Source organism: Cydia amplana, chromosome 17 (assembly GCF_948474715.1).
Source record: "Cydia amplana chromosome 17, ilCydAmpl1.1, whole genome shotgun sequence".
Taxonomy (NCBI): domain Eukaryota; kingdom Metazoa; phylum Arthropoda; class Insecta; order Lepidoptera; family Tortricidae; genus Cydia; species Cydia amplana.
In genome coordinates, this window is record NC_086085.1 from 9,975,446 (window position 1) to 10,000,000 (window position 24,555).

Consider the following 24,555-nt stretch of genomic DNA (forward strand, 5'->3'; position numbering starts at 1 on the left):
TATAGGAGAATAAAAAATTGTCCCATTGATTGTACATAGCACAATTTATCATAGTTATTATGTGACATGCGTAGGTAATTAATAATTGCCTGGTTAAATATTGCTATTTCGAAACTCACGTGTCATGTTCGAGTACCGATTCGTCCATCCTATTTGTTTATATTCGTTGCTAACCCATTCGTAAAAAACGACGGTTGCACGCCTAATGTCGAAACTCATTAGGACAGCTTACCGTCAGTGTCACGGGCAACTTTAAAAATAATAAAAGAACGGGGACTTTGAAATAGGAACACTCGCGCAATACAAGTTGCGAGCAGTATGTTGACTCTTTATCATTGGTATTTATTACACGCGACATCGATACAGAGAATATCATTGTAACGTATTAGGTGTGTAATGTAAATACATAATATATTTTTTTCAAAGCCATAATGGTAAAAAGACATCTGAAGTTATTCTCGACTGTGGAAAGATTTGCTTATTTAAACATAGCATTGTACCTAATTAAATATTCTCTTGTCGACGATTAAACAGTTAAATTTAATTTTTTTGGCTTTACCTGAAGGCAGACAGAGGTACAGTTATGAACATTTTTAGAAGTTAAAATAAGTCAAAATACTGGTTAATATACTTACGTTGTCAGTGTAGTTTGTTTTCAATACTCCTGCGCCGATGATTGATCGTTACCGTACTGCGCTCGCAGGTATCAGGTAAATCGTTAGACAATTCAGACATACTTCAATAAGTTCGGGAGTTCATTATAATTTCTTGGCTATTTTTAAACAATCTTAAATCATATCATTATTGAAAACTTTTACAAACAATTTATTTTGGCCAGTCGTCACGAAACATCGGCGGTCGTGCCATACAATCATATGAAGATATATAATAACTACGCTCCTGTATGGATTTTCAGCCCTAAGATGAAATAAACCTATGATTTACATACAAATACCTACGTATTTAATAACACCTTAGTAGAGTAAAGTCATATTCTTAAATATCAAATCAGATTAATTCAGACTATGAAGAGACTGTGATAATTAACAATAAGGGATACAAATAAGTAGTTAAAGGTACGTGTAGAGTACACCCTATATTTTTTATTATGCTAGCCAGCTATTACTATAAGGGCATTCTTTTTACTGTCGATGTTGTTAGATTTCAAACAAGTTCCAATGCATTATTAAGCACGTTTCTACAACTACGGCTAAAGCCTTAATTACACTAAACACAGATCTGTAACCTGTCAACGTAGCCAAACAAAAATCGCACTTACTCTCTTGCACATAAAGTCTTTGTTAATAGTCAATCGATGTACAACAAAACTGTAAAGTTGTCAGAGCCATGCAGAGCCGAACCGGATTGCTTTAGACCTAACTTATGCTTAGCTACAGAAAGGGCGTAAACGCCTAACATGTTCATATATTCTTACTCCCTTTGCCTCTCAAGCATAATTATACTTTCAATTTATTTTATGTCAATCTTAAATCAATTGATTAAGGGTTAAAATCCAATGGCTGGCTTATCTTAACACGGTACAAGCCAGTTAAGTGCGCCTAATTATTATACGGAGAATAACTGTTCGAGCCTTTTTCTGTTTTTCGGTTCAAGTAGTAATTTCAAAGTGGATTTTTAATATCCCTTCAAGGGAACACGTAACGTGGATTGTTATGAATTTAGATTGAACATGTCTTTTCAGTGCACGAAACTGGTTTTATATATAAACTGTGTATTTTTAGCTAAGTCGTCCGGTGGAATCTTAAATTTAGTTTTTCTACTCCAGCACTTAAATGTGTCAATTAAATGACTGACAGTGATATCTAAAGCAATGTCATTTGAATGATTTGTCTATAGGCTCATAAGATGACTGCTAGCAGTCATCTTATGAGTATAATACAACTGCTTTATTTTTTTTAAAGATACAAGTTCCGATCATCTTGATTGAAAGAGGTATGTTTTAATTTACAATAATAACTCTTTTTTTTTTAAATAATAACTCTTTTTTTTTAATAATCTCTTTTTTTTTAATAATAACTCTTTTTTTTTTTTTTTTTTTTTTTTTTTGCTGCAGCTGTCATAGAAAAAGTAATGTATGCAACAGCTCGTAATTGGTTCTTAAAATTCTCGGGTCTTTTTTTACAAAACTCGACTACGTCTCGTTTTGTAACTTCGACCCTTGTATTTTAAGAACCCTTATTATATCACTGTTGCATAAACTACTATTTGGGACTATCTATTACGCATATTGTTCTAATCCATGCTATTTTGTATTATGGGTAGGTAGGTTTGTGTTCTAGTTATTTAGTGTAGGTATTTTATCACAGACTATTAATCTAATAGAGTAGGTGCTATGGTGTTGTCGAAGCTTTTAACTTTGCTGCAATAATCCTCTTGTCAGTTATTCTACAGTTAACATCAGATAGTTAGAGACGGCCAAAGTGGCCAAATATATCGGAAAACATCTTTGTTACCATAGAAATATAGGTAGATGTGTTACGATAGTATTACATATTTGGCCACTTGGGCCGTCACAATCTGTTTGATGCTGACTGTGCCATGGGCCACTATACAAATGTTTCAATTAGTCCTATAGGGTTGCCAGAAAAGGACGTCGCCGCAGTGTTACAGTCTGTTGGGCGGCACATCCGGCGGCACACTCGTGTTACTATACCATCCCTAACCCGACACTGACGCTCTATAAAAGAGCTGAACTTAGCTACAATTCTTGATGATATATGTCCATTTGACCTCAGTGATATAACGCGAGGTAATTATAACTATAAGAAAGTAGTGAAGTGATTTTTTTTTCTGAGTTAACAATGAAATTTCGGGGAAAGGAGCAGATAAAGAGTTCAATTACAGTTAGAACATAGTAATGTATGTATTTTGGGTTTTAGTAGCGGCATAAAATTGAGCTAAAGGGCTAGCATACAAATTTAATTCTGCTACAACATTATTGAGGAACACGAAGTTCGTAAGTAATTTATGATGCCATTACAAGATTTGCCAATTAAGTGCGCATTATCAATTTATCTCGCATTTCATTGTTTACCAATTGCTGCCATGTACATGTCATGATTTTTGGTAATTATATCAAAAAGTGTAAGCAAATATGAATTTTACTTGGCAACTTTCTGAAAATACCTGAATTTAATATTAGGGTAATGGGTAATGTTTAATGACTTACCTGGCAACACTTGAGTTAGCAAGTGGTAGGGGTAAGTGGGAGTTAAACGGACGGTTGTGCAGACTCGTTCACTTGGATTGGGGAGTCAAAGAGAGAACATCTTGATGGTAACGGGTGAGCAAAGTTAAAGAGGCACCACCATTTTATAATTAGAGCAATCATAGATAAATTTATAATATTTCAGAAGTGTTAACGTATCACTAACCCACAATAAGATTTTTAGATTCGATCGGTAGAATAAAAACGTAAGTTGTCTTTATTTTATTTCAATAGTAGGTACCTAAGTGCCTACATAATGGATTGATTTTATGAACCTCGAGTAGTTTATGTGTTTTGAATGCAGTTTTGTAGCTGTAAGAAGCTTAGACTTTCTTTACATTGTTGCTTTGTAGTGTTGTTTTAAATTATCAAGATATTTTAATGCAAAAAAAAATATAAGGTAGTTTTATTATACATGAGTGGTAGTTGTATAATCAGCGACAAAGTAAAATTTTACATCAATTCATTGTAAAAGTATTGAGTTTTGTTTTAATGAAGGTAGGTTACCTACATTTTGCTAACGGTAAAAAGTTATATATTTAATTATATACTCTTAGATGGATGAGTAATTAGAGTATCTGATCTAGGTACGTGTTCTTTGCAAAAGTATTTGGAATATAACCATAATTTTCGATATCATTTGAATGGTACAATTATTTTAGTCGGTTGCTATTACGACATCTACCTACAATGAAATTATAATTATTGTATTAGTATTAAAGCGGCAGACTTTTGATTTTGGAATGAGTTCATAAGTTAATAGTTATGTACCCGTCGATTTAATGGCTATTTAGCACAGATTATTGTTTTATATGTACCTATTATCTACTATAAATGATCAAAATTATTGTCATCAAATTGCAACGTCGTAAGAAAATTGATACATTTATGAGTAGATAAGTACATATTTGAAATGCCTATTATTTTGATCTTTTTGTGTTTTATGATTACAGATTGATGTGTGGGCTTGTGCTGGTGATCAGTGATCGGAAATTTGTGCTATTGAATTATGTCTTATTTATTTCATAAAATATAGTACATGTGTAGCATATCGCGGTTAATTGGGACGGAATAAGCCTTGTTCATTGAAACTGAACTGATTAACTATAACCTATAGTTTTTGTCCAGCAATTTTTAGTGACAACGGTACTTTGTTCCTCTCGGTTAAAGCCTATTTGATTTTTTTTTGTCATATGCAAACTAATAATATTTTATGATACAATATAATCATTACAATTAATTTAAATGAGTACCGTATAAGTAGTATTGTGCAATGCAGTGCATTTACGAAATAAATATGACATTAGTAAGATAACAATAGCACAGGGATACTTTGATACCTGATACTTTAAATCGACGTTAATATGAGCTTGTGTCATTTGTGTTTGACGTGAAGGCGTCTTTTGTGTGACGTGAAGGCGTCTTTTGTGTGACGTGGAGGCGTCTTTTGTGTGACGTGGAGGCGTCTTTTGTGTGACGTGGAAGCGTCTTTTGTGTGACGTGAAGGCGTCTTTTGTGTGACGTGGAGGCGTCTTTTGTGTGACGTGGAGGCGTCTTTTGTGTGACGTGGAGGCGTCTTTTGTGTGACGTGGAGGCGTCTTTTGTGTGACGTGGAGGCGTCTTTTGTGTTTGACGTGGAGGCGTCTTTTGTGTGACGTGGAGGCGTCTTTTGTGTGACGTGGAGGCGTCTTTTGTGTGACGTGGAGGCGTCTTTTGTGTGACGTGGAGGCGTCTTTTGTGTGACGTGGAGGCGTCTTTTGTGTGACGTGGAGGCGTCTTTTGTGTGACGTGGAGGCGTCTTTTGTGTGACGTGGAGGCGTCATTTGTATGACATGGAGGTGTCATTTGTGTGTGACGTGGAGGCGTCATTTGTGTGACGTGGAAGCGTCATTTGTATGACATGGCAGTGTCATTTGTGTGACGTTGTGGCGTCATTGATGTTGTTTTGTATGACGTGGAGACGTCATTGAAGCTGAATTTTTGACGTTGGGGCGTCATTAAGGTTAAGTTCTATATGACACGAAAGTGCGTCATTTGTACTACTTAAGCATGCGTTATTGGAGTTTCGTTTTGTGTAACGCGGGTATGCGTCTGATGAAGATGACTTTTTATTTAAATTTGAAAATTTAGAGATGTTTGGAACAAGTAAAATACATAGTATAGCGCGCGTGTACGTTATTGAAAGTTAAAAAATAAACTGATGTGGATCTGACAGGCTAATGTTGATCATTTATTGCAGATCATGTTAAAATGTTTATAGTGGGAAAAAAGTAGGCATAGATATCGTGAGAGTGCAGAGGATTTATGTCGTACTAGCGACAGCTCCACAGATTTTTTTATTAATATTCTGGTAGTTCTTGTTGTGTTTTTGTGATAACAAGCATTTTGAATCTATGTAAAGACATGAAAAGGGTTTGAGTACTTACATTTCAAGTATTTTAAATATTTCACGGATAAGTACGTGTATTATTTCGATCGGGTTGCGCAGTAAATGTTAATGTCTTATTCCTCTTTTAAAATGTCGACGTGGTTAATGAGAGATACGGCAAATAGTTTCAACATAATGAACAAATTGAAATAACATTAACAACAGTATGGGAGTAATTCTCTTAAAAAGGACAGAAGTTAATGACAAGTAAAACTTTACCAACCATATGACTTGGTCAGTCTAATAGGATGAGTTCGGAGTTGATTTTTTGATCCCTGTCTTGTGCGAGTGATCTGTTTGCACGGAAATGTAGTTAAGTTTTCATTAACGTGTTTTGCAAAGTCATATTAAATGTATTGAGAAGGAAGTGTAAGAATTTTGTTTATTTTAAAATGATTATGTGCTGGAGTACGAGGTGGAACAAACGAGATACGAGAAACGTTGAAAGCATCAAAGGAAGTTGATATTGGTTTTGACCTGCTCAAATAGGAGTGAGGGGTCAAGGTGACTGAGAATTGTTGAATGAATTGTGAAATGGGGTCAATGAAAATTTACAGAGTTAGTTAAAATGTCACATTTGTGCTAACTTTATAACAAAGGTTAGAGAATATTTTTTTTTATACCAGAGAACTCTTGTCATTGGCGGAAGATTGAAAAGAGTAGTTGGTTTTTATCTCATCGGGTTTTTCTAATGAATATATTTTGACTATGAAATGAATTCAATAAAATAATATCTGTGTTGAATATTAAATACAATGATCTTTTTGAAGCTATAGTTGACTGATTGATGTCAGAAAACTGTTTGATTTAGAATTTTTCACACTAACGCAATTGGCAATAACTTATTGTATAAATTAAATTAGTATATGTACATGCCATAAGTGAGTGGTACTATGAAGCAGTAAATGTTCAAAAACTAACTATAAGTAAACATTTTTTTTTAACATTACGAAATAGTCGTTTCAAAATTAGTGGTGATAATGAATGTAATTTTTAAAGTGAAAACTTCTTTGGCGGCGCCGAGCATTTTTTGTGATGAAAAAAAAAATGTTAAACTCGCGAGAGCGTAAGACGTAAGATACGTAAAACGTGGGACGGGCACGTGGCCTGGTCGAGGGACTGTTACAATGTCATTGAGTTCTTCTTTGTTGATTTGAATTGAATGCCATCTGGTGACTTTCCCTCTAGCTGGTACTGGTATGGCTCGAGTACTGACAGCGATGTGTTTGGGGGTTTCAAGTGATGAGACGAAATAACGCTGGATGGCGCTGGCCTCAATTGAGACAATTGTCATTTTGCACTGGTCATTGAGTTTTCGCTGCTGGCGCTCCCTGGGTGCAGCCCGTTGTTTTTTTTTTGTCTTATACTGTATGCAGTTGTTTTTTTTTTCTTTAAGGTGCGATCGAGTTTGGTGTCATGTAGGGGTTGGGCTTGATTTCCTCTCTTACAAAATAGTATTTAAGTATCGTTACATGCGGTCTCGAAATATTTTGAAATAAAAATGTACTTTCTCTATGATTGAAAGTTTGATGCGAGTTTATTTTTGAAACTTAGAATATCCAAATGAAAAAAAAAAGCTTTAGTAAATTAGATATCAATGTCAAAAGGTATTTTATTTTTAGTTGTGTGTACGTCTATATGAAGAATATTTAGGGTTATATACAGTTACAAATCACGTTATAAAAGCGAAATTGTAGAAATGGCTGAGTTTGTGAAGAAGTTTAGAGCTACAGCCTCTAGATACGTAATAATATGTTTGAAGCATAGAAATAATAAAGTACATGTATAGTCGTAAATTAAAAAAAAAAATAGTTGAATTAGGTATTTGACTTAGATTTTGGTTAGAGACATGAAATAGGTAACATTCATTGCCTATGCGTGATTTCAGTAACTGATTTGCTTTTAAATTATGCGAATTGTGAGTTTAGTCGTATTTATGCCAGGGTCTAACTCTAAACATACTCTGCTTGATTATTATTGATTTGTTAATCGATTTAAAACAGTGTCTAGAATAATAGTTTATCTAAATGATGGGATAGCATTAGTAGTTGTTAATAACTGTTCTAGCATATCTAGAAAGGGTTATATAGGGTAACATATACATCAATGATCGAGACATCCAAAATTAAAACCATCCTATCTCTCTCGTATTCAAAGTTATGATTGTGATGTTTCGTTCGTATCAGGATCAGGATAAAAAAAATGTAATTCAAAATTCATAATTTTCATAAGTTGTAGTTGGTATATCACATGACTTTCCACATTTCCGCTTTTAATATCTAGTTTCTGTATTATTTACGTTCTATTTTCAAAAAGTTAATTTCGTGTCATTGTGTCGTGGTTCATTTATTTATTAATGAAACACTTACATTTTGAAGTTCATCTTAACAGAGGTAATAAAATAATATTGAAACGGTTATTGATTAGGTACTTAACATATGTCGGTACGCTTAAAAAATGTATGTCACATAAAATTGATTACTTCAAATTGAATTTTAATACTGTCAATAGAGTTGAATATTATAATTGCCATAAATGGCTTTATATGCACTATAGATAGGTACTTAAAATCAATTAAGTTAGTATGAAAGAAGAAACCAATTGCACCAATAAGATTGGTTTCGTCAGAAATGTTTGCATTGATTTCAAAAATCTGCTATCTTTGCATGATTGCTGTGAGAAATAATATTGAAAGAATGTGAAGAAACATGTTTTTTTTTTGGAAAGCTTACTTTGATTAAAAACAAAAAAAAAAAAGATAAATTGCCATCTTTAGAAGACTGCTGTAACGAATGATATCAAAAGGGTGTGTACAAAATGCAAATCTTCCGTTTGGTCCGACGAGTTGATTTATTTCTGTTACAATAGATGAAATAAAATAAATCTTCAAGAAAAACTGGTAAATTATTAGATATATTGGGTGTCAAATAGACTTTGAAATTTAGAAAATGCATCAAAATATTGGACATTATACAATTATTTAATATTATTTGCAAAAATAAAAATCTACAATTATGCATGATAAAATTGATAAAGTCTGCGTTTTGCTACTGAAACCTGTCTCAAGTGTTTCTGTCGACTTTGAGTTTAATATTCGGAAACAGGTTAGCAAGGTTATATGCTAATAAAATAAAGAAAATATGTATATCTTAAGTAACAACACCAATAGCTAATTTATTTGTCAGGTCTGTTTCAGAGAAATAATAAAAAAAAATAGTTTGTGTTCATAATATTAAAATTTAAACTTTTAAAGGTACAATATCATATTTTACTTGAAGACTATCGAATTCATTGAATAAAATCTATTTATTGCATAAACTTATATCGCTGTATGATGAAAAATGTTTTAAGCGTTTGTAAGACACGTAGTAAACATCAAGTAAATAATTAACTACAAGTCAAATTCTCATAAAGCTAAACATATGCAATTGACAGTAAACATAAAGAAAGGAAAGAACTGAAGGCCGAATGTCATGATAGACGCGAGCTCAAACATATTGATTTAAAACAAAGTTTACACATTTAATGTTATTGTTTACAACTAGGTATAAGAAGCTGAATAAGCATTTCGATCTCAGGGGAATTTCATGGAGTAGGTACGATTTATTTCGGTGTATAAGAAATGTTTTATAAGTGTTTCTAAAGGAGCTTTCTTAGCTATTTTCTTTTCAACCTTAAATTGAGTTTCGTGCGCCGGAGTCATGCACGAAGTAGGATGGCCGAATGTCATGATTTTTGGTAATTATATCAAAAAGTGTAAGCAAATATGAATTTTACTTGGCAACTTTCTGAAAATACCTGAATTTAATATTAGGGTAATGGGTAATGTTTAATGACTTACCTGGCAACACTTGAGTTAGCAAGTGGTAGGGGTAAGTGGGAGTTAAACGGACGGTTGTGCAGACTCGTTCACTTGGATTGGGGAGTCAAAGAGAGAACATCTTGATGGTAACGGGTGAGCAAAGTTAAAGAGGCACCACCATTTTATAATTAGAGCAATCATAGATAAATTTATAATATACAGTCACCATCAGATATATCAGAGCTGCTGAGGTGCTCAAAAATATCTGAACACGCACTCTAAAGCCTTGACAAAAGAAGCGTGTTCAGATATTTGTGAGCACATTGGCCGCTCCGATATATCTGATGGCGACTGTACCTAACCTAGAACTAGGACTTCGTGCGTAATGTTGCACATAAATAGTAGTTATAATTGCGAATACTGTCTATACATGTCCGAGGGTGCGGAAACCGACAATTTATTCCTACCCACAATCCTGTCCAGAAAGAAACTGGCCGGAGAAACGCTCACTTATTAGGTATCCAACCGGTCCCGGCAGGTTTTCTAATATGACATCTTTACATAAACGAACAACTTTCCTTGATTTTCCTGTCGTTTGTTATGCCAAGATCAAGGTTTGGACAGGAAACTGATTGAAACTTTAGTCACCTGCTAAAGGCGGCGCTGTGCCACTTATTGCTGTTCCAAGACTTCCAAGGTGCGCGTGAAACTAGTTACGATAGTTACCACAGGAAAATGATAATGTACGATTTTAAGACAGTTTCCCGAGATGTTATTTTATGAGAAGCCTATGCCCCACACTGTTCTATTATTGTCAGCTGCTGCTAATGTAGATGAATGCACCTAATTGAGGGAGTGCACCATAATCGTAGATAACACAGTGAGAGAACATATACCAAACAGGTACATACAGGTACAGGTACATATGGTAGGTAGGTTTACGATTTTGTCCCTCTCGCTGTTGAGTCGGCTGGTCCTTGGTGTTCCGAGGCGAAGGTTTTTGTGAGGGACCTGGGAAAACGCTTGCGGGATAGGGGTTGCGATCCTAGGTCTGGTTCGTACCTGGTCCAGCGTATATCGTTGGCTATTCAGCGCGGGAACGCCGCTGGTATTTTGGGGACATTTGTGCCGGGTACTTACCGGATTAGGATATAGGTTTATGGCTTATTATTATGTATTTTGTAATGACCAATTTCCTTTATAATTTGACGATGCGTGTTGCGGATAAGAATAAGAATAAGAATAAGAATTGTTTATTGCCACATACATGAACATAAAATAGAGTTAGAATTACTTACATAATAAAATAAAACAGTTGTTATCATATACAAAACAAAAGTGAGAAGATCTTTGTATTAGGCAAAGGGTTCCAGTCTCAGCGTGTGCCGGGCCTAGGTGCCCGGCGCTGGTTTTCAGACCGGTCCCAGACTAAGGACGGTCGGAGAATATTACCTACATTATTTATGACAAATTACAGTACCTACGTTTGTGCTCGTTTGTATACATAGGGTTTTACTACTAACATTTCAGATGAAAAATACTACATTTAAAATACAGTCAAAAAATAGTACATAATTGCAATGAGAGAGAAAACGAAACACTTGCTAACATTTTAGACACTTAAAAGTAATACCAGTTGTACTATATTGCAACAGTGGATTTATATAAATTGAAAACTAATATTATGATTGGTATTACAAATGCTCGCGATTGTGTTTGTATGGCGGTGTGTGTGTGTGTGTGTGTGTGTGTGTGTGTGTGTGTGTGTGTGTGTGTGTGTGTGCGTGCGTGTGTGTGTGTGTGTATATGTGTGTATATGTCTATGCGTCTGTGAGGTGTGAACACATACATTGTTTAACTTTAGTGGGGAGGGAGGGTTCCACTCTGCTTGTCTAATAAGTGAGCCTTTACTAAACGTTTGTATTTAAAAAGCGGTATAGGCTCACGGAGGGGCGGAGGCAGGTCATTCCACACTTTGGAAGCAGCAAATTTAAAGCTCCCTCTAAAGAACGCTGTTTTATATTTAGGCATGGCAAGTTTAGTGCAGTTTCTTAGCGGCCTGGTGCGTGTGTCTTTTATCCATTTTAGCTTTTCGTATAGATAGTAGGGCTCCTGGAGGTCTAAAACCTTTCTAACTGTATAAGCCAAATGTTGCTGCCTACGGTTCTCCATGTTTAGTAGTTTCTTGTCGTTAAGAAATGGAGTGATGTGTGCTCGTTTAGGCACCTCATAACAGAAACGAACGCATGCATTTTGTACGCGTTGGATAGCTTTTTTCGTTACTGCTAACAGTCTTGGCCCGTACACCACATCTGCGTAGTTAAAATGAGAGAGTACCAGCGATTCCACTAGTATCTCTCTCACTTTCACTGATAGATATTTTCGGATATTATATAATACCTTGAGTCTGTAGAAGGCATTTCGAATTTTTAAATTAACATGCTCTACATAACGCAGCTCGCCATCCACAACGAGACCCAGATTTTTAGTACTTTCAACTTGGTTGATAGGCTCGTTACCAATTTGTACGCTTGGGTTCTGTTCTTTGATAGCTGCGCGCTGCCATTTATTTCCTATAACTATATACTGTGACTTCGATGGGTTTAACACAAGATTGTTTTTCTGCGACCACTTAGCTATAGTTAGTAAGTCTTCGTTTATCTTATTAAGGGACTCATTAAGGTTTTTTGGATCAAATGAATAATATAATTGAGTGTCATCTGCGTATAAGTGATGACTGCGGATGACATATGTGACAAAATGCATTTTAATTTGACGAAGCCTGAGGTGGATGAGCTTTCTGTATGATTTGCTTTGTTATGAATTTCATTTCGCTTCGCAATAAAATTTTTTCAACAGGTACATATACTTAACTATTACAAATAACAATCTGGTACAAACAAACAATTACAAATAATACAATTACAAATCCACAATTACACCTTAACGGATGTAGGCCTCGCAACCATCACCTCACAGAATCTCACAATACTCACCAGATCCAGGCGGAGGCTGAAGGAAACGTGCTTGCGCGGAGGCGGCGCCAGCGCCGGCGGCCCCTCGTAGAAGGCGGCCTCCTCCAGGCCGTAGTCGGCCTCGCCGTCCCCCCACTCCAGCTTCATCGTGCTGGGACTGCGGACAAACCAATACTATAAGGTCGGTCCGAAATTATAAAATGGGATATAAGATTGTAGGCGACAACGTTCTGCTTACAGTTTGCTATTGCCTATAGTCATTTTAACCTTTTAATCTTAACTTTGATCGTCTCTAGGATGTATAGGGCGTATTATAGACCGACAAGAAATTGTAGAAAATTACTGAGGGCGCCACTTTCTACGTAACTGTCACATTTTTGACGTAAAATGCTTTTTAAACATGGCAACAATTTAGTAGGTATGGAAATTTTTTAGTTCCATTTTATTTAATTTCTACTATATTATGTCGCACTAATACGTGTATACGAGTATACGAGTACATATTGATTTTTATTTTATTGACATCCATATCTCTAAAATATCTATGTTTTATTTACTAGACGCACACAGTCATACATTGCTTCTTTTGTGTTTTATTTAACACTTATTAATAGGCAGTAAAACAGCAACACACACTAACAAAAGATTTCTAAAGTTACTGCCTTGTTACTTGTTACCTGTTTACCACCTGAGTATAACTGTACAAATATAGAAGTGAATGTGCCAATTAAGCAAATATAACTGCCATAACACAACACATATTTTACTATGCCAAGTGTGAATATATAAGTAGGTAGTATCGCATAAACATCATGTATACCAGGTTAAGATCATTCAGTCGCATCATTGATCACATCCGAAGACCTTATCTCATTGATGTAAGGACTAAAATGGTCATTAAAAATGTGGCTTCGTTGCCACAATAGTTTATTCATTGATAGTATAATACTATGTTGTCGTCACTCGTCCGCCGTAACTCAGAAAGGAGAATTTGTTGATTCAACTGCAACTGGTAAGTCTGATGTGAGGTCAGTTTTTTTCTTTCCGTGTATAAGGTAATAGTTTTTCGTGGAAAATGCTGCACGTCTTTTGCGAGGGGAGATAATTTTAATATGTACTTATAGTTTACGTAGTTTATGTTGATACCTATACCTAAATATATTGATGTACCTTAATAGGTAATATGTATACGTAAATCTAAGTAGGCAACAGAAGACTTTGACGTATTGAATGCCGACTTCAAGAGTCCTAGATTTTTCTAAAGTATTTATATTTTTTGTATCAAGAAAATAACAAAATACTGGTGTTAAGACATGAGACATGACAAATCCAGGTGTGGTGAGTACCTCTGTACCGTTACCCACTTCCGATTTAGGAGTTGAGGAGTTTGCGAGCAATCTAATCTCTACCTATGTTGGATACTAACATGAACTCCTCGAGAATAAAACGATTTAAAAAAAAATCCAAAAAAATATATAAAGTCCACGAGAACCTTTCCCACGATACGTCAAAACGTCCAATCATAAAGAAGCCTTCCATTCGAAAGTCAACGCGTAGAATACTCTTGCACCTAGCAACAGTACGGCTTCAGTAACCGCAGGGAACCTGTTCCGTCGGCCTATCTGCTGTATTTTGTCTTTTTTGTCCACGCCGTGAAATGCGCGGTTACTTGGATACTTGGTTTGTTACGATTGATTTATTTTTGGATCGAGGGACGTCAACCAATCATATCTTAGGAAGCGTGCGTGTTTATAGGTCTATACCGTCCACTAAATAAGATCTATTTTTACGTCGCTTTTTAATTGCAACAATCATAATTATGGCACGAGTTTTGTTTGAGTGTCGTGTTGACTGATGACGACGACACATAAGGAATATAAGGATCTATAATCTCTTCTAATTTAGAGTTCAAAAGAAACAGATTATAATTTCCCCAAACCCTTCTCTGAAACCATCAAAGCTGAAGGACTTTTAAAATGTAACGAGTTGATCCGGCGGAAACGGTTTCCGAACGTCTTTTTAAATTATCTATTTTCTGTCGCGTTAGGAATTAATAAACCCTTCGGGTGTATAATTAAGGTTAGCGTTCGCGTGACTAATAGAGGGTTAAGCGTATTTGTAAGTTGGGGTGATAGCCGGAGAGTGTAAGTATGTCGTCGGGATTGTGCGCAGGAGTCGTGTCGTACGCCAATATCCGCCGGATACGGCAGTGACACCGGCGTGTGATTGTTCTAATTGAAACGGCGTGTCGATCAGCGCCGATTTGTTCGGAAGGGTGAGCCTTAATAGCTGGAGCTACTGATTTATGATTATTCTCGTTGTCGCCAAGACTACAGTAGCGTATAAGGGTAATGTAGAAATGTTGGTTCTACTGTCTTTTTTCTGATACATAGTTAAGGACGAAGAACTAAAGCTTTCATAATGTAGGTTAAAACTACTACAAGAACGCTGCATGTATATAATATTTCAAAGCCAAAAGCTCAAGTTTCACTAGGTACATTTCGGAAATCTTGCCAGATGATTTAATCTGCCAGAATATGGAGCAAGTTCTTTGGTTTCCTAATGGCACAGTCCGCCATTTGTACTCTTTTTGTGTAAATTTGAGCAATAAAGTTTAAAGAAATAAATAAATAAAAAATACAATTTTTATATGTACACAGTTATACAATAAAAGTCATTCTATTCTATTCTATCTTTACTAATGTAAAAATAAATGATAAACTTTGTCAGCCAGTCCGTCTGATTTTAAATATGGCATGTAGGTATAGAAGTGTGCTTCTAGGAATGAATAACATTGTGCTTCTTTATTCATTCTAAAAATGTAATTTCAATTTTATAAATGTTTACGAGTAGGTACTATCACAATATAAAGTATTGCTTAGTAAAACATCCCAGCAATAGACATAGTTGGACATCGTAAGTTATCGCAAACTTAGGCAAAGCTCGCCCACACTATCGGGCGCGATAAGATAAACCTATCTGTCATGTTCCGCGACTACCATTACGTTGTGTTGTGTATTGTGTTTCCACGAATTTTCTGGAATTACGAGTATGCATGTTAAATGAACATCTTTGTTTGGAATTTTAAATTTCTATGGAACTCGGACATGCATAATAAAAGGTTCTTCTAAACGGAATGAACGGGAATGAACCACTCATTAAAATATAATACCTAATAAACTTTAGCTTTACAATATTCCTATATACATTCTTAGACCTGATACACTTGTAAGTTTTCCTTACGTAAGTAGGGACAAAGCTATTTGTTAGAATGAGATAATGATATTCATCTGTCATTCTGTAATATATCTGTGTGTCCCTACTTACGTAAGTAAAACTTACGAGTGTATCTTAGGCCTTACTGCCAAGATTGTTCAAATTTAGCGTGGTCAGAGTCTATAACTGTTTCTAGATTCTTACTCGCAAGCCTTTGGTCTACGAAGGTAATTCATGCTGGTGTTCTGTTAATTTGGGTACTCGGAAGAAACCATTTTTAGTTGAATTGCTTTGAAGCTTTTAAATGTGTTAGAGGAATCTGGGAAATATTTAAAGACAAAGAAACAAAGTTACTCTTACAATTAGTCGATTTCATCTGCACTTGACTATGCTATGCAGGTAACTTTGAAGCTTACAATGTCCTTATCATTTCGTATGTAAGGATAGAAAATAATATCTAAACAACCCAAAGTTGGAAGTAATCGTGAGGCACTTAGCTGGAACAGTTTACTAATGTAACTTAAAGTTACCACATACTGCATATTTTAAATATCCAACGCATTTCTCTTCGACTTCCAGACACATGGACCAAATCACACCCTCAGGGCAGTCTGCCAAGTTGCCAACACGCGGTCGACAAATTGCTGGGGCACATCAGGCATTCAACGTATGTTAATGTACAGTCGGCAGCATTTATTCAGGAACGTTATGTTCTTACTACATGAGACTTGTTGCTATAGATGGCGCTGCCGCCTAAAAGCGCAACAGGTACAGCGAGCCGCAAAAGTGTTCAGCGAGGTGCTTTATATGTATATAAATTCCACTCATAAAGTGGGTATGCACTTGTGCAGCTGCGTGTATAAAAAATTAAGTTATCAATAATAATAATATATTCCTGTGTATATAGTAAAACACGTTGAATTTAGCGAAACGCTCGCCGATACATCTGTTTGAGCAGGTATCTGTTCTGTATAGCTACGACAAACCTGTACATAGGTCCCTTGAATGATCTTCAAAAATCCTTCCTCTTCCACTTTTCAGTTTATGTCCAATTTGATGCTTCGTGTTCCAGATATTGAGACACGTACGTGCCATAAAGAAGTCACGGTTTTGATATTTTATCTTGTTGACACATCGCTTTCAGGCAAATAAGTTGTTAAAAAAGCTATTCGTGAGTATGTTAGCTGGAAGTTAAATGTTAGGTACCTACCTACTATAGTGGATTTTCGCCGGGAATTTCCTAATTCTATACTTATTTTATTCCAGGCACTAGATGGTTTATGAATCAAATAATTAATAAAACATAAGCCATTTACCAAACATTTATCGATCGCAAAATGTCCATCAATCATTTAGTCACTAAATGATCAAAATTCAATCACTAAATTTTAGTGACATGACACTAATGCATTTTAAATAAAATCTTATCTTTAATCGCGCGTCAAAAAAGTCAAACCTAGATCATGTAGGCCCACAAAAAGACACTGGCCCAGCGATTTATCGTTATAAAAACTGACCAATATGAGGACGATATGTGTCTTACTATATAAATCGAAATTTCCATTTCCATAATTGGCTTGGCCATCTCGAAAGGATGGGTGAAGATCGGGCAGCCAAAAGGGCCTACTTGGGTCGACCAACGAAACGCCGTCCTGTTGGTCATCCTAAATATCGTTGGGCGGACAGAATGGAGGCAGATCTCCGGGAGATCGGCGTCGGGGAAAGCTGGCGTGATACCGTTCTGGACCGAGCAAAGTGGCGTGCTCTTGTGTTGGAGGCCAAGACTCATTTTGGGTCATCTCGCCAGCCAAGTAAGTATTTCCATAATGAAAATTCCGTTCTAATTTCCTGTGAAATTTCCTAGAACATTTTCATAATTTTGAAAACTTTTCGCAATAGGTTAAAAGGACTATATTTGCCGTCGACTGTACCGCCATAAGGTTCCCGACCTACAGAACTTGAGCCTGGCAACAGCCTCACGCGATATCGCATGCCCCTTAATGTCTTCTGCGTCGCGTGGCGGCTAATCGATTCGTTTATGCACTGGCATAGTGAAAGCTTTCCAGGTAGTTCAGCCAGTTCAGGTACTGCTCTCATATTGCCACCTTATAAAACAAAGTCCCCCGCCGCGTCTGTCTGTCTGTATGTTCGAGATAAACTCAAAAACGACGGAACAGATTTTCATGTGGTTTTCACCTATCAATAGAGTGATTCTTGAGGAAGGTTTAGGTGTGTGTAACCCGTGTGAAGCCGGGGCGGGTCGCTAGTTGTGTCTATAAGGTAAATAAGCTACTTATATCCGCCACATTTAGTTCGATATTCGGATACCACTCATAAGGGAATTTACCCTATCGTAGGTACAATTTTTTTTGCGTTATCTAACAAATAATAACGCGTGACTAATAAAAATAAAATTACAAATATACATACATACAATCTGTGTAAATGTTCATACATTAGGACAGTATCACTTCCAATGGATATGGAATTGAACTATGTACCTACTGAAAAAAAAGTAAACGTTTTGTGTAACAAATTACCTACTTACCTTATAGAGACTTAGTTGATAAAGTAATAAATGTGATGATAAAAGCATTATTATGCCTTATCTATTGCACTATTAACAATGATCGGAATAGGTAGTGCCATTTTGGGTCAATGACCTCAAACATTATACTTAACATGGATAAGACTCGGGATTCCAAGACTCTTATTTTTTCACGAAAATATTTCTTGGCATGTCTTTAATTTAATAGGCTAAATGACTAATTTTCATTTATGGTATCAATCGATCGGGTTTGTTTTTAGGATCAAATGTCTATATGGGACCCATTGCATTAAAGCAACACAAAAGTCAGAAATTATAGTCAAAGTCCGACAGTCGCACTTCACTCGCGAAAGGCCCTTCACAAAATAATAAGTGAACGTGACGTCAAGGTCATTGAGATCCCATCTTGAAGTATGGACAAAACAAGAAAATTGCGTTTTTGTCCGTGAAATATTGCGTTTATGTATATAGTTGCTATACAATATTTTTTTGGATAAAATGTAAGGAATCGAATGGTATCCTTGTTTTTATCGTTTTTGGAAGTTAAAAATTTTTTTTAAACTTTCAGGTCCTGTATTTTTGTAACCTTTCCCTACTTTATTATAATATCCACATTATTATGATAAATTGCTCATTTGCTATCTATTTTACTAGATTTTGTTATAAAATTAACATGTGTCATCATCCCTATTGAAGTAGGTAATATAAAAACCCGGGGTGAAAAGGTATATCCATACTAAGCTTACGCACCGAAGTCCCGTGAAATGGCACTACCAATTCCGATCACTGACTATTAAGTATATCATTAAAAGATACCCGAGAATATATTTATAGAATATTAAATCAATGATACAATATGACACTGGCTTGACACTGGCAATGGATTGACAAGTATTTATATTCATCGAGAAAATACGTTCTTAGAGTGTCCTAGAGTACCTACCTTAGACCTTTAATGAGGCTGGAAGTCCCTGGTTGGTCCCTGGCCAAACTATATGGCTGATTGGACGCAAGAAACCTCCTTGGTGTGTGACATGTTGTTTGGAAATGTCATGCTAAATAATGTCATCCCAAATTGACATAAATTGCGAGTATTCATATTATATCTATGGTATTCATAATCACAAGCTTTTTACTCTCACTCAATTATTAACTAGTCAAAAGGACGGAACATTATGGCCAACAGATTTACCAAACCTTCCATTAATTGGGTAGAGTTAGAAAAACTAGTACCACCTGAACAGAAAGGCAACTACTTGGCTTTCAAGGCAAAATCTGATGCCTATTTTAGGAGGTAAAGCGCTGCAGTTCTTAGTAAATTCGAAAGTATGCCTCTTGACAATCATCACGTAGCAATTAACCTTTTGGACGCCAATGACCGATATATACGCACCGCAGGTCCAACGCCAAAGACGTATTAATCGGTCATAGACCACAGAGCAACATAGACCTAGGTGCATATGCATAAAGTTCAATTTCAGTTTTGACACTTCGGTGATGTGGCGCTGGCGTCTGTGAGACAGCTTTTGTGTTTGACACGGCGTCGAAAACGTTAATAAGGTTTTAGATGGATCACTAGTTTGTGGTTGAATGATCACTGACAACTAAGTTTTTGTTCCAAGGTGTTGTAGCCACAGCCACACGGTATATTTAAACAATAGTGTCTCAGCATATATTAAATAATAAATTATATTAATGCGTCCAACAATACAGTTTTTGCCCTAAATTGATCAAAATGTTTGCGTCAAAGTCCATGGGCACGCTTTGGAATATGATAAAAAATATGTCTTACTCCACAGAGTGCAAGCAAATCCACCCGAGCCTCCCAAAATCGACTGGGCGGAATACCAGAAACTCTGCCCGCTGCCAGGCCTGGTGGATCAGATGAAATCGTCCTACGAGGCCTACAAAGTGCCCGTCCCGGCGGACAGCCTGACGGATGCCATTGACAAGCAGTGGGAGGGCTTACAGCCTGAGATAAAAGCGTACGTCGCTGAACGCCAGAAGGAAATCGACTTGTAAGAAACCTGTTACATATTTGCCCTGGAAATTTTTGATAACCTTGCTTGAAATGATGATTAGCCGCTTCTAAGTAGAAATTTCCCACAAGACACTTTTTTGTTCTATGCAGTTTTCAAACATTTTTTTAAAGGTTACTACTTTGTTAATAGTTGTTGGATATACCTACCTACTTTTCATCACATACCTACTTTTGTGCACATAGCTGTTTAAGCAGTGAAAACGCGAAAAAAATACTTATATGGCAAAGCGTTACGTAGGTAGCTGATTATTCTTGCTTTTTTATGTTACCTACCTAGGAAAATATCCTTAATTTCCTAAAATTTGATGCCTTGGGAATGGAGTTCTATGGTCGCCTCGCCACTGTTAATTAACATAAAGTTTATTAAACCTTCTAGACCAGATCAGGTGCCTATTTACAAAGTGACAAACTGACAGGCGACAGTTTACAAAGATAATTCGGTAAACATTATAATACTTGTCCACTATCTTTCGGTACTTGTCAGGTGTCATGGTTAGGAAATAGGCACAGATGTAAACACGGCTTCTGTGCACAACAAAATATTCTAGTCTACTTGCTACGAATACTCGTTTAATGGTGGATTAATTAGTAGGCCCCGCCAACGCTGGCCGGACCTAGTCTGAGATCGCTTGACGAGTCGAGCCGAGACTGCATAATTAGTTACATTACAATCTTGTTTCTGTGTTTTAATATACCTATGTATGTTTGCTTTTTTACAAGGATCAAGGCCAAAGAAAAAACTACCTAACGCGATTTAATTAACTCCTTCCTAAACTTTTTAAACGATGATTGTTGTAATTTTGTCTACGGCCTCCTAGAAATAGCTCTTCGCTTCAAAATTATGGTCTAAAAATTAACAACATCATATTTCAACAGGGCCACAAAGGGTATAAATAACATCAACTCTCTACCAAAGTTCGATGAGATGACCATGGAGATGGTCTACGACATGTACCCCGGGATCGCGCTGGACCCGGTCAACCGGCCGACCTTCTGGCCGCATACGCCGGACGAACAGCCGGGCTACAGGACCCCTGAGCAGCGGGACTTCAAGCATTGGGATGTGTTTACTCCTAAAAAGTAAATTCGGTGTGTATTGTGTTTTCATGTTTAATTGAAACGAGTAGGGATAGAGATATCCTAACAGACGAGAGATAACTCAAGTTATTTTGTTTTTAATTTAAGCTAAAAGAAAATTTTAAATGAGTTCAAAAAATTTGATCACTCTCCTCGTAGTCTGTTCGGAAAGAGAAGAGTCGTAAATGTAATTGAGCCTCATACATTCCACGACTTTTCTACTTCCGCACAAACTCTATCATGTTTTTAAAATGTTTAGTGGTGTTGTCTTCTTTTTGAATAAACTCACGTCACTAATACACTAATTTGAATCTAAACTAGTCTTTATTATAAAATAATATATGTATTTCATGATTTCTGCATTCGCCGTACTTCTCTTACCCTTCCTTAATTTTTTGCGATTATACTCTGAGAAGATTTTCATTAAACCAAAGAATTTATCGCTCAGTGACAGTGCGTAACTCGTTTCAGGTTTTACAACAGTAGTGTTCTTGCGGAGAAAATAAAAATTAACAATAAAAATTGCAGACCAGTAGCGCAGCAGTCCAAACAAACGTTTGATTTATTATCTATGGCTGTGGCACAGTGCAAGGGCTGAATAAGTCTATATTTAGTTCACGTTCAGGGTCGCGCGGAAGGCAAGCTGCGCTAAATTATGATTGATGCTTGGATTGAATTGCAGTGAGATTAATTTCTAAGATTTGTTATGTCGCAAAACCCATTCCTAACTAATTGCAGACTTAATAATTATATATGTGTACAGTATTTGTATTAAAACCTTTTATTTTGACTTCTCTTTGGCTTTGAGTTTCTATCTTTCGCCAAAGACAGGTAAAGACGACTGATACAGACATCAAAAATGGTTGCTTATTTTAAAGTGGTTATTAATTTGCACGTAAGGTAACTTCTTCGTTTTTGCATCTTTTTATTCCCCGATCAGGGTTTATAGTGTAATTCTGTATAAACTGGCAATAAGAGCAGTCCAGAATAGATGCAAGCTGGATATCTAGTTATTAATACAAACTTAATGTGGCTATTTCACATGCGACGGCCCGTTTAAATGGACGATGTGTGCTTGCAGTGCCAGACGCGGTTCCGAGAAAACTGTTTCTTAACTCGACTCAACACAGTACAAGTGTCTTGTCTTGTACCATGTAAGTAGTAAATGCGGATTAATGCATGCATTTCAATTCCATTTTACACAGATGGGTTTATGCGAGGGTTTTAGAAAGTCTTTATTAAACAGATAGGTAATCGTAAATAAAGACATTAAATACAGATAAAAGCATATTCATTATGTATGACAGACAGACAGACAGAATTTTTGAAGTTTCGAAAATATCATGAAAAGCTTTGAAAAACAGTAAGCTCGCATGAGCTTTTCTTGCAAGGGGGTACCTACACATCAGTTGGCATATTAAGCCGAAACAGGAGCTGAGATTTAAATATTTGGTAAATATCCCCGTCTCGCTAACGGAAGCGTCTCCTAAAACTAGTGCGATAAGGACAAGCCGAAAAATCCTGCGTAAAAATCTCAAAAATCGAGGTTTCGTACTCGACTGTTTCCTCCTCCAAAACTTAACCAATTTAATCAAATTTGAAAATCTAAATGATTATGAAATTATCTGTGTCGGACCGTTTTGCTTTTTTGGCTAATTGATATCAGTTTTGAATACCACGCCTCTCATTACGTCATAGTCAATTAGGCCATTTTGGCCATTTTTGAAGGGCGCCTTATAAAACGAAAATATCAAAAAAAGCAAAACGGTCCGACACAGATATTGACAATATTAATCTGTGTTGAAAAAATCATTGCTCTAGCTTCAAAACCCACGGAGGAAACAGTCTAGTGCGTTTGTGTGGAGAAATGACCACTCCTGTTGGCTCTTAAGCACATTGTCCTTAACTGTAGAAAATGGACAAAGATATTTTTTCTTACGAATTTTCATCTGTGTTGAAAAAATCATTGCTCTAGCTTCAAAACCCACGGAGGAAACAGTTTAGTGCGTTTGTATGGAGAAATGACCACTCCTGTTGCCTCAGCACATTGTCCTTAACAGATTTGTAGAAAATGGACAAAGATATTTTTTTTCTTTCGAATTTTCATCTGTAAGTTATTTTCCATCCGGTTTGAAGGAGATTTTAAAAATATCTCATCCTTATCCTCAGAAGCAAGCGTCGACGCGGTTCAGATCCGTCGGCAACGAGCGGATATCCGAGGCGGCCGGAAGTGATTAGGGCCCAAGTCTAGGAATAGGGAATAGGTGTGCATCTTTAGAACTTATTGTGAAGATTTTATAAGTTGAAAAGCAATTGGCTTGCATGCAATGCCAACGCTTTCATACATACTGATAGTGTTTAAGGCTGCATTCGTTTTGTAGTTACTGAATGTCGTTCAGCTGACATTACGAGTATGGTTGAAAATATTTTGGTGGCCTGGCCCGACTTTCATGATAGAACTTTGGAAGCTTTCCAAAGTGGAGACTTTGCCTGCAGCAACTTTGACTAAATCATTATCCCAACATTCAGACTAAATGGGCTTGAATTAACCCTATCATTAGGAACGTATAGTAATTACAAATGCCATGTAGGTACACTATTTGTTTACCAACAAGCCAATACCTCTTTTAACCATGTATGCAAATGTATTTAAATCTTTCCGGCGAGAGCGTTTTCACTTTTCCTATCGCGTTTTGTTGACACGATACATTGGTGCACATGCACACAAGTGCGTAGGCGTTTGTGCCTCTGGTAGGGTGAGGGACCACCTGTTCCAGGCTGGCTATATTTAGCCCTCCCCTCCCTATCCTCGGCCATTCATAAACATAACTCGGTGACTAATGTGTGAAGCTGTTGAAATGCTAAGTTTAAAGCGAGGATAAACGCGGCCACTGACTGGATTGCGGTCTATTCGGCATTGCTTTCATCTTTTAATATATACACAGAACAACAATCACGAACAGTTTCTGTTGTGCCATTAGTTGCCAATTATTTTTATCAATTCAATATATTATCATCACTATTGTAATCATGCCTATGGTGTCTGCTGAAGAAACAAGGTCTTAAAAATTATATAACTGGCTCTTTGAAATACTTACCAATTTTTTTTACCCTTCTTATTTGTGTTGTGTTCTATAGATGGTCAAGCAAACCTTGTCAGTAGATAAAGGCGCGAAATTCAAATTTTCTATGGGACGATATCTCTTCGCGCCTACATTTTTCAAATTTGCCGCCTTTTT

At 36.3% G+C, this 24,555-nt stretch overlaps 2 protein-coding genes across 3 annotated transcripts in view; one reads left to right on the forward strand and one right to left on the reverse strand.

The window, feature by feature from the left end:
• The window catches only part of LOC134655904 (ETS-like protein pointed), a 180,006-nt gene that overhangs the window by 142,450 nt on the left and 13,001 nt on the right, over positions 1–24,555 (reverse strand). For both annotated transcript variants that reach the window (XM_063511403.1, XM_063511402.1), the window contains exon 2: positions 12,456–12,591. In XM_063511403.1, coding sequence (XP_063367473.1) covers positions 12,456–12,581 — 126 coding nt within the window. In that variant the 5' untranslated portion in view covers positions 12,582–12,591. The remainder of the gene's footprint in view (positions 1–12,455; positions 12,592–24,555) is intronic.
• LOC134655914 (ATP synthase subunit d, mitochondrial-like) lies at positions 19,334–21,371 on the forward strand. Its single transcript, XM_063511417.1, has 3 exons — positions 19,334–19,492; positions 19,998–20,216; positions 21,116–21,371. The coding sequence occupies exons 1-3, from the start codon at positions 19,374–19,376 to the stop codon at positions 21,321–21,323; spliced, it is 546 nt and encodes a 181-aa protein (XP_063367487.1). The 5' UTR covers positions 19,334–19,373; the 3' UTR covers positions 21,324–21,371.

Excerpts from the sequence above, each read along its gene's own strand:
- LOC134655914 (XM_063511417.1), top strand. The coding sequence starts at position 19,374 with ATGGCCAACAGATTTACCAAACCTTCCATTAATTGGGTAGAGTTAGAA. Across the intron at positions 19,493-19,997 it reads TCTGATGCCTATTTTAGGAG|AGTGCAAGCAAATCCACCCG; the intron begins GTAAAGCGCTGC and ends CTTACTCCACAG. Across the intron at positions 20,217-21,115 it reads CGCCAGAAGGAAATCGACTT|GGCCACAAAGGGTATAAATA; the intron begins GTAAGAAACCTG and ends ATATTTCAACAG.